Here is a 20,155-nt window from a genome sequence, read left to right as displayed (position 1 = left end):
ACCCACTAAATAAGAATATGGATGTAAAGCATCAGGCTTACTGGGAGTGCTCAGCTCTGGTCATTGTTATCAGACTGTGAAAATCCCTAAACTTGCCTGTATCTTACTTGATTACTTGGAATAAATGTGCAAGTAAGTGAAAATTAAACTCCAATACTCTTTAGAGTTCTCTAATGGCAGCAACTAATGAATACAAAATGAAATTAGAGAACTGGAGATTTTAGAGGGGTATCATACACTAATAACACCTCCACATCATTCACAAAATTATAATCATTTTTAATTATCTTTGTAAAATGTGACTTTCCCATGTCCCCTGGGCAGATGTGAAAGCATGGAGCTGGATAATAAAATCTGCGATCTGATTGAGAGGAATGTTTCTCCTGATCCCAGAGGGGTCACCCCGGGACCAATGCCAAGTCACAGAAGTCCATGTTCTGTGAAGGTAAGAAAACATCTTCTTTCGCGGTTTCTCAATACACCCTTCAGCAGCGTGTTCACCGAGAAGAATGCATGGGGACAGTCCCCAAATCATTTACAGTAATGCACTTCCTTGATGGCTGAGAGGACAAAGTGAACCAGTACCAACTTCTCATACACAGTCACTTCCTGTTACCAAGGAAACCCTCAGCAGAAGCTCCTTCCAGTTTAAAGCGTGATACCAGGGGAAGCAGAGCTCAAGCCGCAAGAAAGAACACTTATTGCAGCGACAGCTCTTTTACTGGGAGGCGCTAACCTCATTTTTGTAAACCCACTTACACTAGGTTGCGAAAGTCTGCACAACTCACGTCCATTTTTTTGATGAAAGAACAAGGTTTTCCTGATTAGAGTTGTTTGACTTTGACTTTCCTCTTGTTTTAGGATATTTGTCTATAGTGCTTTATGTAAGCAAGTAAAATTCAAGGGTAAGCTCAAGCTAGGAATTTTGTGCATGACTTTCTAGAAATACATCATAAATGACAACATAAGCTCTTAAACTCTGCAGCCCTTCTGATTAGAAACCGTCTCTAATGATCATTTCAAAAGAGATCTAATGTAAGTAAATTAGAGAGCATGGCTGACATTAAAAACATTTACATAGGGCTTCCCTGGTGGTGCAGTGGTTGGGAGTCCACCTGCCGATGCAGGGGACACGGGTTCGTGCCCCGATCCAGGAGGATCCCACATGCCGCGGAGCGGCTGGGCCCGTGAGCCATGGCCGCTGAGCCTGCGCGTCCGGAGCCTGTGCTCCGCAACGGGAGAGGCCACAACAGTGAGAGGCCCGTGTACCACAAAAAGAAAAAAAAAAAAAAAATTTACATAACTTCTGCTTTGGTTCTTAGTTCTAAAATAATTCATGCTCATTGTGGAAAAGCTATACTAAGCATAGAGAATACTATAAAAATCATGTAGAGACAGATTTATTGTGGAGCTAATTAAGCTTGGATTCCCCTAAACAAATATTTACTTTTGTAACTAATTAGCATTCACAGATTTGTGTCTTTTTCTCTTAAAGGAGGTCCTGGAATTGTATAAGCCTCAGGCCTCACCAAACATGTATCCGCCTCTGAAATCCCCTCCATGCCCACAGCTCCTAGAGAGCCTCTCTCAGCATTTGGGCTCTGTCTGTGTGTCTCCTTCTGTCACACACACACACACACACGTGCACACCCTGTTTTGTTAAACTCACCTTTTTTCACTTAATAAAATGTTGTGGATATTCCTATAACTCTTTCATTCATTTAATGACCAAATAGTATGGTGTGTGTTCTTCCCACTTCTCCCTGAAAAAGAAGTATTTCTTTTCAGAGTTAGAAATGACTCTCTGCTAATGATGAGGGGCAAGGAGGCTTTCCTCCCCTTTTCTTTCTTCTCTTCTCACTCCCACCCCCATACACATATCTCTAACTCCCAGTTAAGACTCCCTTCCTTCACGAAATGTGTGCTTCTTTGTAGTGGCCATCCTGTCTAATCCCGGAAAGAAATTTAATGATGAGAATTTGAATCCCCTCCAGTACCTCTGATCTGCATATTCTCTGATTATCAGCCCCCAAGACTCATTTGACTGACTTCCCTCCCCATTCCGTTCATTTTGTTTTCTGGATTCCTCCTTATGTGCTAAAGACCTCTTCTCCATCCTTATTGCTACTCTCTTGGAAGTTAGCTCGCTCTGTGCTGGGGACTTAACTGGAACTTCTACCTCTCTTTAAGATACTGTTTCCCCTATCACTTTGTTGATGAAATTGGCTCGTTTTCCAATACATATCCAGGCAAAGGAGAACAGGTACCTGGCTGATGTTTTTTATTGTCCTTGTGAAGTGTGAGGTAAAGACATCTACAGAGAATGAATGCGAGGGTAAACGTGAAGTCCAGTGGTTAACATAAGGGAAGATATGAAATGGCCATTGAGAGACTGAGAGACAGGAGAGAGGTGCAAAACTAAAATGAGTTGCTGAGTAGCAGTGAGGACCACTTAATAAGACCAGTCACTAAAGAGTGTTTGGGCTCCTAAATCTTCAATCTCTCCATCACCTCTTGCCAGCTTAATTCTCCTCAACTTTAAATATTTATGAGACCTCATGTTATTTTATGGGTTATGTTCTTTCTTTCTCACCATTAAGTATGATTTTATTTTATTTTTTAATTTTTTTATTCAAGTACAGTTGACTTACAATGTTGTGTTAGTTTCAGGTGTACAGCAAAGTGATATGTATATATTCTTTTCCAGATTCTTTTCCATTGTAGGTTATTACAAGATATTGAATGTAGTTCCCTGTGCTATACAGTAGGTCCTTGTTATTTATCTATTTTATCTATAGTACTATGTCTCTGTTAATCCCAAACTCCTAATTTATCCCTCCCTCACCCCCATTTTAGGGGTAATGTTCTAACTGACTCTAATATATCATAGCCAAGCTTATTGATCATGACGTCCAAGACTTTGCAGCCCCTTATCACACCACTAATAAACTCTACCCTGATAAATCCACAGTCACTTTGCATCTGATTTTTCACTTGTCCTCCCATTTGCATTTGATACTATTCACTAATTCAACTTTCTTAAAATGTCTTACTCCATTTACATCTATAAAAGTATCCCTCAACACCCTCCTTTTTCCTCTGATCTTTTCTTCTCACTCACCTTCACTGACTTCTCTTTCATCACCTGCCCATGTTATACTAGTGTCACCCAGGGATCTGTCCGTAATCATTGGCTCACTAAACTACAAAATTTAGGCTGATGACTTCCGACACATACACCTACTAAAGGTCAAGTACTTTTCTATACTCATATCAACTTCACTCAGCATTTTCAAAGGTGAATTCAGTATCTTTCCTGTTAAAACTGCTCGTTTTCTTTTTTTCCACTCTCCATTTCCCACTTCCCAAAATGCACCCATGTCCCACCATTCCACAGTCCTCTAACAGACGATGCAGTTTCATGTACTATGCCTTTTCACATGCTGTTTATTCTTCATGGAAACCCTTGTCTCCTTGCCCATTGGATGAACTATCTTTTATGCCAAGGTTTGGACATTTCATGACTCTTTAGTCCCACAGAGTTCTCCAGCCCCCTTTTGCTCTGTCCTAAATAAATACCTTCTTTATACTTCATTCATAGGCTTTATCACCTTGGTTTTGTAATCATTTATGTATAGACATGTCTTCCCCACCGGTCATGGACTTCCTGTGGATGGGGTATAAAGTGTCATATTAATGTGTAAAGTATCACAACATAGGTTTTTCTAGAAGGTACCAGTGTTATGCAACATGTTTGTTTTCATGCACTGTGAGAAAACCAGATATACAAAATCAACTTATCTCTAGAATCCCTTCACAAATAATTCTCAAAGTCTACAGGGGAATATTGAATATACACTTATAAGTCCAGTTTCTCATCCTCAAGCTTTTGACTGCCAGTGATTGTCAGATGCCCACCTATCACTGCTGCTTCTAGACGTCAGCTTTACCACTCTCGGTGGCATTGTTGTGGTACCACTCACTGTGACAAGTCAGCCTAATATTTGGATATATTCTCCAGAGTCCAAATGCAGCTAAATGCTATTGCTCTCTCCATTTCAATGGAAAGACCTTTCCTTTTGCAACTTTAGCTACACAGGCCCCTAATGCTACTTTACACATCCAGTGTTTGCCAGAAATATGTGTAACAGTTTGACTTTCATCCTTCTGCAGATGGGGAAACTGAGGCTCAGTGAAGGTAGATCATTTTCTCATGGTCCTATAGCTAGTAGAAATTGGTTCCTGGACCTAAACCCAGATTTGTCTGGGTTGCCCTATATATCCTGCTCTTAACTTCCCCTCCCTCACATAAGAATCATTCGGTGACTGGGCCCAAGTTCAAGCTGGTATCAGGAATGATGCTATTGTCAGAGCAAACCCTCCTTTCTGGCTTAAAGCATCACCATTGGATCAAGTTTCTGTGCCTTTACTCTCTCTTTGAGGGTAAGATCTCCCAGGAAAAATCCCTGGAAATTTCTCTTTATCTCACGGACTTCTGGCATCTCCTCCTCAATTGTCATCTGAAGTATCTTAAAATATTTGATTCCTTAAGTAAACACAGCTTAGTTTCCAGCTGGAAGCTCTGCTGAATTACTGTTTACAATAGCACTCTGCAGAAGTAAATCCTACATTCAAAACAAACAAAAACTGTTGCATTCTCACTGAGATACTGATGGAACTAAAAAAAGTATAGGAAAAATCTTTTGGGGTAAGACAAGGGTGAGCCAATGACAGAAGAACTGTGGAGGGCATCTCTCATTTTTCCACTGGAGGAAGTAAGCATAAGAACGGTAAGGTAGACTCCCTTTCCAGGAAGAGGAAATGAACTTCTTTATGACATTATGAGATGGGAAGAGTGTGGCTGCATAAAAGAAATATGATTTAATGAAAACTCCTGAGACATATGTCATGTTCCTTTTTTGCTCTATCTTTGCCAAGAATAAGGAAAGAGGGAGAATTACTATAAGAGAAAATGAGCAGACTGACTCATTGCTTTGAGGAAACAGAAAAACATTATTGATGAACATGAGGAACTCCATCAGTATGAAATCAGGTTTTAATATTCTGGGAGAGCTGAAGTAGACAGCTGGTGAACAGAAGGCATTGAAATTCTTATAGGCAAAGGACAAATAATTTTCTAAGTGAGATTAACATTCAATTCCAAAATGGGTGTTAAATGGAAGTTACACTAAACCAAGACACGGTCTTAATACTATGAGAAAATTAATATATGAACATTAATTTATGACCCTGTAATTGTATGTCTTCAAAGACAAAAGAAAGTGATAGGAGGCTTGAGATGTATTTCTTGGACAAACACATACATTCCAGTAATGCTTGGAAACAAGGGTGCCACTTGGGAAAGGGAAGGAAAAGTGTCCAAATTTTAAGAAGATATACCACAACTGAATTTGCTTAAGAGCATTGTCTTGTGTTTAAATTCTATTTTGCTTTTCTGATTTTAACTGAGACAGCACTAGAAATTGGCTTTTAATAACTTTGGTACCAGCTGAGGGAAGATTTCCCAGTAACTGGAGAAAAATTCTATCTCTGGACATTCTTCTCAAGGCAAAAAGCTTTGGGAAAATGTTTTGAAATGTTCAGAGAGTAATATGAAACTTCTTGGAAAGTACAGTAAGTTGACACACGTTTTTTGTAACCACATTTGTTGAAAAAAACAAAAGATCTAGTTTCCGTTTCCTTATTTCCCTTTTTAGAAAGTTAAGCTATTTCTTTATCAAAATAAAATTTTGATTATTGAAATCTTGTTTTCTCATCTCTAAAATGGGTTGTCACAAGAATATACTAAAGTGAGTGAAGGAGAGTGAAGCCGTGTGCTTGCTCAGCAGCTGCAGGCACCGCTGCTCCTCTGCTGCACCAACGCCACAGCCTCAACTCGGATTTTCCCCTGATTTCATGCCTCTTGACCCGGGTCTCTTACCGTTCTGTGGAAGCTAACTCCACACATGCCTCCTCCTCGAGGTAAATACTTAGGAGTGGAATTGCTGAGTCGTATGGTTGTAAATCTGGGAGGTCCTTATCCTGGGATCATTTATTCTGCAGTTATCTTGAAGGCTCCACTGTGGCTGGAGGGTCCAAGTTGTCTTCACTCAGATGTGTGGCAGTGGGTACTGGATATTGGCTGAGACTCCTCATTTCTCCTCCACATGATCTCTCATCTTCTGCCACGTGGCTGACAGGGTCTTGGTGCTCCAGCCTGGTGTCAGGCCTGAGCTTCTGAGGTGGGAGAGCTGACTTCAGGACATTGGATGACCAGAGACCTCCCGGCCCCACATAGTATCAATCGGCGAGAGCTCACCCAGAGATCTCCATCTCAACGGTAAGACCCAGCTCCCCCCAGTGGCCAGCAAGCTCCAGCGCTGGACACCCCATGCCAAACAACCAGCAAGACAGGAGCACAACCTCATCCATTAGCAGAGAGGCTGCCTAAAATCACACTAAGTTCACAGACACCCCAAAACACACCGCCAGATGCAGCCCTGCCCACCAGAAAGGCAAGATCCAGCCTCATCCATCAGAACACAGGGAGCAGCCCCCTCCACCAGGAAACCTACAGAAACCACTGAGCCAAACTTACCCACTGTGAGCAGACACCAAAAACAACAGAAACTATGAACCAGCAGCCTGTGAAAAAGAGACCCCAAACACAGTAAATTAAGCAAAATGAGAAGACAGAGCAATACACAGCAGATGAAGGAGCAAAGTAAAACCCCACCAGACCAAACAAATGAAGAGGAAATAGGCAGTCTACCTGAAAAACAATTCAGAGTAATGATAGTAAAGATGGCCCCAAATCTTGGAAATAGAATGGAGAAAATACAAGAAACATTTAACATGGACCTAGAAGAAGTAAAGAGCAAACAAACAATGATGAACAACACAATAAATGAAATTAAAAATTCTCTAGAAGGAATCAATAGCAGAATAACTGAGGCAGAAGAACGGATAAGCGACCTGGAAAATAAAGTAATGTAAATAACTACCACAGAGCAGAATAAAGAAAAAAGAAATGAAAAGACTTGAGGACAGTCTCAGAGACTTCTGGGACAACATTAAACGTAACAACATTCAAATTATAGGGGTCCCAGAAAAAGAAGAGAAAAAGGAAGGGTCTGAGAAAATATTTGAAGAGATTATAGTTGAAAACATCCTTAATATGGGAAAGGAAATAGTCAGTCAAGTCCAGGAAGTGCAGAGAGTCCCATACAGGATAAATCCAAGGAGAAACACACCAAGACACATATTAATCAAACTATCAAAAATTAAATACAAAGAAAAAATATTAAAAGCAGCAAGGGAAAAGCAACAATTAACATGCAAGGGAAATCCCATAAGGTTAACAGCTGATTGTTCAGCAGAAACTCTGCAAGCCAGAAGGGAGTGACAGGACATATTTAAAGTGATGAAAGCGAAAAACCTACAACCAAGATTACTCTACCCAGCAGGGATCTCATTCAGATTAGACAGAGAAATTAAAACCTTTGGAGACAAGCAAAAGTTAAGAGAATTCAGAACCACCAAACCAGCTTTACAACAAATGCTAAAGGAACTTCTCTAGGCAGGAAACACAAGAGAAGGAAAAGACCTACAAAAACAAACACAAAACAATTAAGAAAATGGTAATAGGAGCATACCTATTGATAATTACCTTAAATGTAAATGGACTAAATGCTCCAACCAAAAGATATAGACTGGGTGAAAGGACACAAAAACAAGAGTCATATATACTGTCTACAAGAGACCCACTTCAGACCTAGGGACACATACAGACTGAAAGTGAGGGGATGGAAAAATATATTCCATGCAAATGGAAATCAAAAGAAAACTGGAGTAGCAATTCTCATATCAGACAAAATAGACTTTAAAATAAAGACTATTATCGGAGACAAAGAAGGACACTACATAATGATCAAGGGATCCATCCAAGAAGAAGATATAACAATTGTAATTATTTATGCACCCAATATAGAAGCACCTCAATACATAAGGCAAATGCTAACAGCCACAAAAGGGGAAATTGACAGTAACACAATCATAGTAGGGGACTTTAGCACCCCATTTTCACCAATGGACAGATCATCCAAAATGAAAATAAATAAGGAAACACAAGGTTTAAATGACACACTAAACAAGATGTACCTAATTGATATTTATAAGACATTCCATCCAAAAGCAACAGAATACACTTTCTTCTCAAGTGGTCATGGAATATTCTCCAGGGTAGATCATATCTTGGGTCACAAATCAAGCCTTGATAAAATTTAAGAACATTGACATCGTATCAAGTATCTTTTCCGACAACAATGCTATGAGACTAGATATCAACTACAGGAAAAAATCTGTAAAAAATACAAATACATGGAGGCTAAACAATACACTACTTAATGACCAAGAGATCACTGAAGAAATAAAAGAGGAAATCAAAAAATACCTAGAAACAAATGACAATGAAAACATGGAGACCCAAACCTATGTGATGCATCAAAAGCAGTCCTAAGAGGGAAGTTTACAGCAATACAATCCTACTTCAAGAAACAAGAAACATTTCAAATAAACAACCTAACCTTACACCGAAAGCAATTAGAGAAAGAAGAACCAAGAACCCCCAAAGTTAACAGAAGGAAAGAAATCATAAAGATCAGATCAGAAATAAATGAAAAAGAAATAAAGGAAACAATAACAAAGATCAATAAAACTAAAAGCTGGTTCGTTGAGAAGTTAAAAAAAAATTGATAAAACATTAGCCAGACTCATCAAGAAAAAGAGGGAGAGGACTCAAACCAATAGAATTAGAAATGAAAAAGAAGTAACAACTGACACTGCAGCAATACAGAGGATCATGAGAGATTACTACAAGCAACTCTATGCCAATAAAATGGACAACCTGGAAGAAATGGACAAATTCTTAGAAAAGCACAACCTTCCAAGACTGAACCAGGAAGAAATAGAAAATATAAACAGACCAATCACAAGCACTGAAATTGAAACTGTGATTAAAAATCTTCCAACAACAAAAAAAAATCTTCCAACAAACAAAAGCCCAGGACCAGATGGCTTCACAGACTAATTCTATCAAACATTTAGAGAAGAGCTAACACCTATCCTTCTCAAACTCTTCCAAACTATAGCAGAGGGAGGAACAACTCCCAACTCATTCTGTGAGGCCACCATCACCCTGATACCAAACCAGACAAAGATGTCACAAAAAAAGAAAACTACAGACCAATATCACTGATAAATATAGATGCAAAACTCCTCAACAAAGTACTAGCAAACAGAATCCAACTGCACAGTAAAAGGACCATACACCATGATCAAGTGGGATTTATCCCAGGAATGCAAGGATTCTTCAATATATGTAAATCTATCAATGTGATACACCATATTGACAAATTGAAGGAGAAAAACCATATGATCATCTCAATAGTTGCAGTAAAAGCTTTCGACAAAATTCAACACCCATTTATGATAAACACTTGCAGAAAGTAGGCATAGAGGGAACTTAACATAATAAAGTCCATATATGACAACCCCACAGTCAACATCGTTCTCAATGGTGAAAAATTGAAACCATTTCCTATAAGATCAGGAACAAAACAAGGTTACCCACTCTCGCCACCATTATTCAACATAGTTTTGGAAGTTTTAGCCACAGAGAAGAAAAAGAAATAAAAGGAATCCAAATCGGAAAAGAAGAAGTAAAGCTGTCACTGTTTGCAGATGACATGATACTATACATAGAGAATTCGGAATATGCTACCAGAAAACTACTAGAGCTAATCAATGAATTTCGTAAAGTAGCAGCATACAAAATGAATGAACAGAAATCTCTTGCATTCCTATACACTAATGATGAAAAATCTGAAAGAGAAATTAAGGAAACACTCCCATTTACCATTGCAACAAAAAGAATAAAATACCTAGGAATAAACCTAACTAAGGAGACAAAAGACCTGTATGCAGAAAACTATAAGACACTGATGAATGAAATTAAAGACGATACAAATGGATGGAGACACATACCATGTTCTTGGATTGGAAGAATCAAGATTGTGAAAATGACTATACTACCCAAAGCAATCTACAGATTCAATGCAATCCCTATCAAAAACCAATGGCAGGGCTTCCCTGGTGGTGCAGTGGTTGAGAGTCTGCCTGCCGATGCAGGGGACACGAGTTCATGCCCCGGTTCAGGAAGATCCCACATGCCGCAGAGCGGCTGGGCCCGTGAGCCATGGCCGCTGAGCCTGCGTGTCTGGAGACTGTGCTCCATAACAGGAGAGGCCACAACAGTGAGAGGCCCGTGTACCGCAAAAAAAAAAAAAAATACAATGACATTTTTCACAGAACTAGAACAAAAAATTTCACAATTTGTATGGAAACACAAAAGACCCCGAATAGCCAAAGCAATCTTGAGAAAGAAATACGGAGCTGGAGGAATCAGGCTCCCTGACTTCAGACTATACTACAAAGCTACAGTAATCAAGGCAGCATGGTACTGGCACCAAAACAGAAATGTAGATCAATGGAACAGGATAAAAAGCCTAGAGATAAACACACACACATATGGTCACCTTATCTTTGATAAAGGAGGCAAGAATATACAATGGAGAAGAGACAGCCTCTTCAATAAGTGGTGCTGGGAAAACTGGACAGCAGCATGGAAAATAATGAAATTAGAACACTCCCTAACACCATACACAAAAATAAACTCAAAATGGATTAAAGACCTAAATGTAAGGCCAGACACTGTAAAACTCCTAGGGGAAAACACAGGAAGGACATTCTTTGACATAAATCACAGCAAGATCCTTTTTGACCCACCTCCTAGAGAAATGGAAATAGAAACAAAAATAACCAAGTGGGACCTAATGAAACTTAAAAGCTTTTGCACAGCAAAGGAAACCATAAACAAGATGAAAAGACAACACTCAGAATGGGAGAAAATATTTGCAAAGGAAGCAACTGAGAAATGATTAATCTCCAAAATTTACAAGCAGCTCATGCAGCTCTATGTCAAAAAAACAAAGAACCCAATCTAAAAATGGGCAGAAGACTGAAATAGACATTTCTCCAAAGATATACAGATTGCCAACAAATACATGAAAGGATGCTCAACATCACTAACCATTAGAGAAATGCAAATCAAAACTACAATGAGGTATCACCTTACTCTGGTCAGAATGGCCATCATCAAAAAATCTACAAACGATAAATGCTGGAGAGGATGCAGAGAAAAGGGAACACTCTTGCACTGCTGGTGGGAATGTAAATTGATACAGCCACTATGGAGAGCCATATGGAGGTTCCTTAAAAATCTAAAAATAGGACAACCCTACGACCCAGCAATCCCACTACTGGGCATATACCCTCAGAAAACCATAATTCAAAAAGATACATGTACCACAATGTTCACTGCAGCATGATTTACAATAGCCAGGACATGGAAGCAACCTAAGTGTCCATTGACAGATGAATGGATAAAGAAGATGTGGCACATATATACAATGGAATATTACTCGGCCGTAAAAAGAAATGAAACTGAGTTATTTGTAGTGAGGTGGATGGACCTAGAGTCTCTCATACTGAGTGAAGTAAGTCAGAAAGAGAAAAACAAATACCATATGCTAACACATATATAGGGAATCAAAAAAAAACAAAAAACGGTTCTGATGAACCCAGGGGCAGGACAGGAATAAGGACGCAGACATACAGAATGGACTTGGGGACACAGGGAGGGGGAAGGGTAAGCTGGGAGGTCTCAAGCTGGGACGAAGTGAGAGAATAGCATTGACATATATACACTACCAAATGTAAAATAGATAGCTAGCAGGAAGCAGCTGCATAGCACAGGGAGATCAGCTCAGTGGTGCTTTGTGACCACCTAGAGGAGTGGGATAGGGAGGGTGGGAGGGAGACGCAAGCGCGAGGAGATATACGTATACATATAGCTGATTCAGTTGTGGTAATCGTGGAGTATTTCAGTCCTTTCTTTGTTAGGAAAAAACGTTGCATTTTTGTGTGAGGACCTGTTTACTGTTCCCTGGGAAATGTTTGAGTAGCTGGCTGGAAAAACAGCAAGTTCTTAGGCAACAAGAAGGCCTGTCTCAACTCAGCTGCTGCACTTTGTGGTGTTTGAAGCTCACAGTTGGCAACCTGGGTGAAGTCATTTAAATGAGCTATGTATCTTTCTCTTATCTCTAAGTTCAGCTAGTAGTTTTTAGTCTTATAGTTCTAAAAGTATAATCAAATCTCAAAACTAAACAGATGAGTGGATAAAGAGACCATGTTGTGTTTCCCTAAATATCACCATGCCTTATCTATGACATATTATTCCTCCATTCATTACAAAGATTTTAAAAGCTTCCACTACGCATGAATATCAGGTATATGTCCAGATAAGGAGATCTTGCTGTGTCTGTCCACCTTGAACTCTATTTTATAATAAGGTATAACACCAGGCACCACAGGAAAACAGACACACAAGTCTGTAAGCTAAAATCGAACTCTAAGACACAATTAAAACTCTTAGAAGGGAGACAGAAACTCTCCCTAACACTTGAGAGGCATCCATTGTTGGACAGATGGCTGTCTATTGGATAGAAGTGAGGTGATAAGCTCAAGCTCCTCTTGGTTAATAAGTAAGAGACACTTTTGAGTAGGACACTTTCTTACTCAAAGGTTTTCTCTTCCATCGCTGGGAGGATTTGCCCCAAGTTCCACAAGAGAGGGATTTAGAGAACACTGGAAGATGCAGGTTGTCCTTTGGAGATGTGAGCAGTAGGTGCAAGATGATTCCATCTGCCTCTGAACATAGTGATCCTGGAAGCTCCAATGCAGGCTGCTTCGGTGGCCAGGAGAGCAGCATGCCAACACGAGGGGGTGTTAGTGGAGGAAGCCACCAAGTCTTGAAGTGAAGGGTGACATCTGGGTGGAAATTATAATACATTTTATAATTTTAACCGAATAAACGAACATAAGGCATCCAAGAGACTGCAAAGAGAAGAAAATGAATTCGGAGTGTCAGGGCTTCTAGCAAACAGACTTTTGGAGCTAAAAGTATTATCCTTACTTTTGGAATCGTTGCCCTCTCCTAGACTTATATGACTTCAGCAATTACACTTGAAAAAAACTTTAGATATGTCTTTCTTATTATGCAGAAGGAAGAGTAACGTCAGCCTCTGGGTTCAGAGATTTGTAAATTTGTGACACTATTAAGGAAGCTAAATTCTTGGCTTGGGAGATACCACGAATAAACACGTTCATAAGAGTTGTTTAGCAAATATGTATTCTTTATATTCTTGATCTGTTTAGCTTTGTGACAGAATGTGGATCTCTCGTAAGGGCTTCCAAACCTAAGATGGGCTTTGGAATCTAATGCCTCAAGAAACCTTTTTTCTCAAGCAAGCCTTCCCATTTCTAGTTTGGTTAGAAACAATTTCTTTAATGGGCGTGGGGAAAATACTAGCGAAATGGGCACTTTCAGCTCTCACTGAAGAAGGCTCATTGTATTCTAATGTCTACCATCTAGATGAAATGCATCTTAAGACTCTTTTTAGCTTCTTTTGTACTTGTGAGGGGAGTGAGGCTGGACCCACAAAGTTTATAAATATCTTTTCCTATGGGATTCTGGGATAGGTAGCAAAAAGTGGGATAATTTATTCCTTTTATTTTTTTCTCCAGTAAGGAAGATTTAGTTTTTTAAAGTAAATGTTCCTTAAATCAGTAAGATCAGCTAGTAAATATTTACAATATTTTCAGGCTCTCATATTGAGAGATTTTCTTTGAGTCAGGCTTATTTTCAGACAAAACAGTCCCAATGTACACTATTTGATCACTTGTGTTTCCACAAGTCATCACCGTAGGCTCCCATTATTCCCACGTCATCTATATATGTACATGCCCTTTCTTAATTACTATATGTAACTATAATTTTTGCTATTTAAAAATAGTATCTAGGGTGCTTCCCTGGTGGCGCAGTGTGCAGGGGACACGGGTTCGTGCCCCAGTCCGGGAGGATCCCCCATGCCGCGGAGCGGCTGGGCCCGTGAGCCATGGCCGCTGAGCCTGCGCGTCCGGAGCCTGTGCTCCGCAATGGGAGAGGCCACAGCAGTGAGAGGCCCGCGTACCACACACACAAAAAAAGTATCTAAAGCTATGATATGTTGAGATGTATTGTCTCAGGAAGAAAGTAGTCTCTTTCACCTGAGGTCTCCAGGCTAATCGCTTGGTGATTATGAAATGATGCAGAAAGGATTTCATTATCAATGGAATGATCCCTCTAATCTTCAGATTTTATTTTCAAAAACCAGAAAATACATGAAAGACATGTCTGTTTTGCTCATCTAGTACTTATCTCATGTCCAATACACAGTCCATAATCAATAAATATTTATTATAAGAATGAGTACATGAATGAAGGTAAAGTCAACACATGTAAGCTAGGTACAAGAGAAAAATAAAGTGATTTGCAAAGATACCGAGTGATCAGGGATTAAAGTCTGGCAGAGAAGAGAACGTTATAAACTTCAAATGCAGGATTACAATTTTCGAAGGCTAAATTTCTCTTTTCTGACCACCAGTTATTGGCAGTAGAAATTAATCTCTAGGCAAGTAGCGATGGGAACTGGTAAGAGTTTGTTTGGATATGATCTTGAAGGTCAAGCCAGTTCATATGTAGCCCTCAAGAAAGCTCAACTCCTTTGAAACTTTTCTGAATTATATTTCTTAATGGCTCAGGCTCCTGTATCAAACAAAGTAAATTATGTTTTGTCCAGTAATCTTTAGCTATGTTATTCATGTCTCCTCGCATAGGTAAAAAGGTTCTTTGTGGGGAATACGCCAGGGGGACTGGGGTCTGGTATGGGTTCAGCCACCCACTCATCATGTAATGACCATGGGCAAGTCACTTCTCAACTCTGAACCTCAGTTTAATCCTTCTTTACATCAAAGATGCCTCTCCTGACAGCTGCACGGGACTGTTATGAAGTTCAAATTGAAGCAGATAAGTTTTCAAACCACAGAACTCACATGTGCAAAATTGTAATTTTCTCCGTTTTTTAAGCTGAACTTAGTTTCAATCTAGGACCGCTATCCTGTCTTTTAGAAGATAATTTAATCCAGTTGACTTCAGGAAATCTCAGCCACTTCAGCGTTTTCTCAGGCAATTTATATTTTCAGTGCAGCCTTATGCAGGGATTCTCTCCTCTGTCTTCTTCTCCCTACAGCAGCACCTACAGTCTGTGATGCAGATTTTGTGGGAAAATGCAGGTGGAGTAGAGTTGCCAGATGTGGCAAATAAAAATACAGGATGGGGCTTCCCTGGTGGCGCAGTGGTTGAGAGTCCGCCTGCCGATGCAGGGGACATGGGTTCGTGCCCCGGTCCGGGAAGATCCCACATGCCGTGGAGCGGCTGGGCCCGTGAGCCATGGCCGCTGAGCCTGCGCGTCCGGAGCCTGTGCTCCGCAACGGGAGAGGCCACAACAGTGAGAGGCCCGCGTACAGAAAAAAAAAAAAAAAAAAAATACAGGATGCCCACTTAAGTTTGAATTTCATATAAACAACAAATATTGTATCGGACATACTTTTACAAAAAAGGTTATTGTGCATCTAACACTCAAATTTATCTGGAGGTCCTATGTTTTTCTGGCAACTTCAGGGTGAAGGCAGCAGGTTGCAATAATCCATCATCTTACACTGCAATTAGCACTGGTTTAATCTGTTCCTTATGCTCTTTTCATTGGCTCATTGCTTCACTGGCAATCACTGAAGCTTCCAGGTCCCTCTTCTCGTCTCCTGTCCTCAGATCCATGTGATAAATACTGCATTTTCCTCAGTTTTACAGCAAAGCATTCTTAAATCCACAAAACCCTAGCTAACCACTGTTACATCCTTCTGAGGAGTGCAGGAAATTTCTGACTCTGCTTCCACACCACTCTGGGTTTGAGGGGTCTGTCTCAGGACCTCCCTCCCTAGACATGCTGCGAAGTCCCAGATGTGTGCTATGCAGAAATTCTCAAGACCTGCCCCTTCCCTAGGTTTACCTCAGGGGGTAAGGCCAAAGCTCTCTCTGCTCTTTGATGTTCAATCTAGGCATTTCGATAGATGATGGATGAGTCCCTAGAAGAGTTGGACTCAGTTTCCCCAAGAGTACTCACAACATTCAGGGCTCTTTCCCCCTGATTCTTTTCTCATTTTTCCTCAGGGCCATATACTTTTTTTACTCTTCTCTGGGTGGGATGGGGTAGGGAGTGTGGAAGAGGTAAGGAATAGGTTATACCATCTCTTCATCTACCCTCTTTTCTGTCAGTTGTTTATGGTGTAAGATTTTACGGCTTGATTCTGATTTTTCTCAAACATTTTGTTATGAAAATTTCAAATATATAGCCAAGTTGAAAGGATTTTATGTTGTACACCCATAGATTTTACTATTAAAACTTCACTCTACTTGTTTATCATATATCTATCCATCTACCCACTGCATGTTTCATCCATCAATCCATGTTACTTTTTGAAGCATTTCAAAATAATTTCACAAAAGGAATTAATCTTAAAAAAATTTTTTTAAATATATTACTTTCAGAAATACTAGCTCTTAAAATTCAAAGCTTTGGTTTTCAGGATGGTCTCTAGAGTTTGAAGAGTCTATTTCGAAGTTCAAAGGCTGAACAGGGACTGTTTTTCCCTTTGCATTCAATGACAAACTTACTCAGCCCTGAGACGAAAGATATCTCTTACTGAACAAAGAAAGGATTACTTACATGAAACAAAGAACCATATGTGTTTGGGGGAATCACCAGTTAATACTTCAAGAGATTAACTTATAAGATATAATAAAGTACGGTACAAATGTAGGAGATATCATTAAAGACCACATTTATACCTTTTAAAAATTCCCTCATAACATGTATAATCATTTATATTATTTATTTATTAAATATTAACTAGGATTAGGAGAAAAAAATTTAAGGAGGTTTTGTATGGAGACAAAACAATATTGATCATGTAACCAAAATAAAAAAGGGTGAAATATTTACCTATAAAATGAATAAAAAGAAAATACATTTAAACAGAACAGCTTTTTAAAAATGGATACCCCTACTTGATCCTTTCTGATTTGGAGACAAAACATATAACTTTGTTTATCTCTGTGGTCATTCTCCTCTGGGCTGTGTTCTGAGATGTAGAAGTATACTATGATTTCCTACTGAAAATTTATACATAAACAGGTTTATTTTTTTTCAGTGTGTATGTCACTACTCTGTCCTCTGAAGGTACTATGTCAGTTCCCAAGGCTGAAATGATAAATATCGACCCTACCTTCAAGAAACTTACAGCCTTGGGAGAGAAAGGTACATAAAATTAATGACAGTTTTACAGTAAGTGCAGGAATTGATGCTTCACAAAGTGCCCTGGATCACAAAGGAGGAGGTAACTAACTGCTCTGGAAAACCAGGGGAGACTTCAAAGGGGCTGGTGGTCAGGCTGTGTCAGCTAGTTTACTACTTTGGGCAGCGCTGAGAAATCTTTAGACATGGAAGTTTCATAAATTCTGCAGTTTCCTAAAGACTAGAGAAGAGTCAGCAAAGCCCAATTTGCCCTGTGATGTATCTGCAATGCACTAAAAACTAAAAGTGTGCAGTGGAAGCAGACATGTATGTACTGCATGGAAGAAGTGCTTCAAAGCGCCAACCTGGAGGGACACAGCCTGTATCCCCCTTGAGGCTCTGGAATTTGGGACACGCCTCTCATGCGGCTCTTCTAGTCCAAACCCAGGTTTGGGGTATGAAAGAGAGGTAATTTACTAGTTTGGAAGCCAAGAAGTTGACTTTTCTGATCTTGAGATCTTCTACAACCTCTTGAGAAGATACATGACTCAGCAACATTACAGATTTAGTTTTGGGTAAGGAGGAGGCTTTACGTGTGTCTGAGCACTGTGTGTACTTGCATAGGCACTAACATAATTGGCACTATTTTAGGTTCGAGAAATACAGAATGAACACAGCAGACAACAACTGCTGTCATGGAGTTTAAGCTCTAATGGTGGGAGGCAAAGAACAAAGAAGAAAAATATATAGGGTATGATATACAGTGCTGTGGAAAAAATATAGCAGGAGAACACTGGGATGGAGAGTAATTTTAAATGGAGGGGGGTTAGGTAAGATCTTAATAAAGAGATGACATTGAAGCAATTACCCGTTTGGGGTGGAGGGTGGGATGAGCCATGAGGTTATCTAGGAGAAAGATAGTTCTGGGCGGACAGAACAGGGAGTGCACACGAGAGGTTCATGGACCAGCAGTGTGGCCAGGACATAGAGCAGAGTGAACAAACAGGAGGATACTGAGAAAGAGGTCAGAGGGGCACAGGCTAGAGTATCTAGTACCCTGTGGGCCACTATAAAGAGTTTTGCTTTCACTCTGAGATGGGAAGCCATTGAAAGGTTTTGAGCAGAGGAGTGACATGAAATGACATATTTTAAAGACCCACAGTGGCTACTGGGCTGAGAATAGATGGGAAAGGAGCCAGAGGGGAAGCAAGGAACATTGCAATAGTATTGCAGTAATCCAGGTAGGAGATGATGGTGGCTTGATCAATGCAAAGATGCTAAGCCTCTTGCCCAAGCTCACATATCTAGTAAAGGATGGAACTAGGATTTGACACAGAGACAGATGTCAGTAACTACTGGATGCTCTCTTAAGAATTTTCATGTGAATAAAATCAGGAAGTAATCATTAAAGTTTCCATTTTGAAAATTTATAAAATTGCACGTTTATTTCACTCTCTCCTTAAACTGGGAAGTCTCTAGTGGCAACATGCTGCTCTCCTTTCTGTGTATGTTTTTTTTTGTTTATTTGTTTTGTTTTTTTTTTGCGGTACACGGGCCTCTCACTGTTGTGGCCTCTCCCGTTGTGGAGCACAGGCTCCGGACGCGCAGGCTCAGCGGCCATGGCTCACGGGCCCAGCCACTCCGCGGCATGTGGGATCTTCCCGGACCGGGGCACGAACCCGTGTCCCCTGCATCGGCAGGCAGACTCTCAACCACTGCGCCACCAAGGAAGCCCTCTGTGTATGTTTATAGAGAGCCTAAAAAATGTTCAGTTAGATTGGGTATAAGCTGTGAGGAAAAAGAGGAGTCAAGGATGACTCCAAAGTTCTTAGTCCAGAGCATGAAGTTTGTCATTGTGATGGGGAAGACGAGTCTTGTGAGGGAAGATCAAGAAGTAGCTTTTATATAAGTGGATAAGGAGGTACCTATTAAGCAACCAAACAGGTATGGTGAGTAGGCAATTAATATAGGTGTCTGGAGTTCAGAGGTGTGGTTCATTCTGAGTGCCCCAGGTGAGCTGATTATTAAATATTTTGATTACCACGAGATGTTAAGTATTTTGAATATTACTTTTGATAATATCTATTAAGTGGTATTGCAGTTGTCAGTCTAACCCATTTAGTACATAATGTGCATATCCAGGTTTATTTTTACTAAAAAGCCACTTTGATCATATAATTCCTTTCCTCAAGGGTCTTTAGAAGTGCCCCATGGCCTATGCAATAGACTTAAAATTTCTTAGTCTCAAATTAAAAGCCTTTCACAATTTGATCTAAATCGACTTTAGATAGACCACATGAGCCCCCCTCTAGTTACACTGAGCTTGCTATAATCCTTCATGTTTAGGCTTGTCCATCTCTGTTTCATTTAAGTTGCTCCCCTTACAATAATATATCTCAGTTCTCACCATCTATGAAAATCCTATCCAGCCTTCAAGGCCCAGCAGATATTCCAACTCCTGCAATAATGATTAAAGCTCTGAATGAGCTCTCTCTGAATTCTTACAGTCATGTCTCTCTCTCTCTCTCTCTATATATATATATATATTTATTTATTTATTTATTTATTTATTTATAGATATGTAAATTTCATTAGAAGTAGGAACTTTTGTTACTTTTGTTTATTTTCCTTTGGAATCCACTTAGTGCCATGTGCATAGTAAGTGATGTGTCAATGATTGATGGTCCCTATCTTTAAGGTCATATTATTATTAACATCTAAGCTCTTCTATGTATTATCACAGACAGCAACCCCAGGAAGAAGACACCTCTACTATCCCTAGTTTACAAATGTGGAAGTTGAGACTT

At 39.8% G+C, this 20,155-nt stretch overlaps 1 protein-coding gene across 1 annotated transcript in view; it reads left to right on the top strand.

Moving 5' to 3' along the window:
- The first annotated feature begins 377 nt into the window (after positions 1-377).
- TNIP3 (TNFAIP3 interacting protein 3) overlaps positions 378-20,155 on the top strand; it is a 57,155-nt gene continuing 37,377 nt past the window's right edge. The window contains 1 exon segment of the mRNA XM_029235502.1: positions 378-445. Coding sequence (XP_029091335.1) covers positions 413-445 — 33 coding nt within the window. The 5' untranslated portion in view covers positions 378-412.

This window comes from Monodon monoceros, unplaced genomic scaffold (assembly GCF_005190385.1).
Source record: "Monodon monoceros isolate NGI ecotype Baffin Bay Population unplaced genomic scaffold, NGI_Narwhal_1 Super_Scaffold_20, whole genome shotgun sequence".
Classification (NCBI taxonomy): domain Eukaryota; kingdom Metazoa; phylum Chordata; class Mammalia; order Artiodactyla; family Monodontidae; genus Monodon; species Monodon monoceros.
Note: the sequence above shows the minus strand (reverse complement) of the source record. Positions and strands in the feature narration are given on the sequence as shown.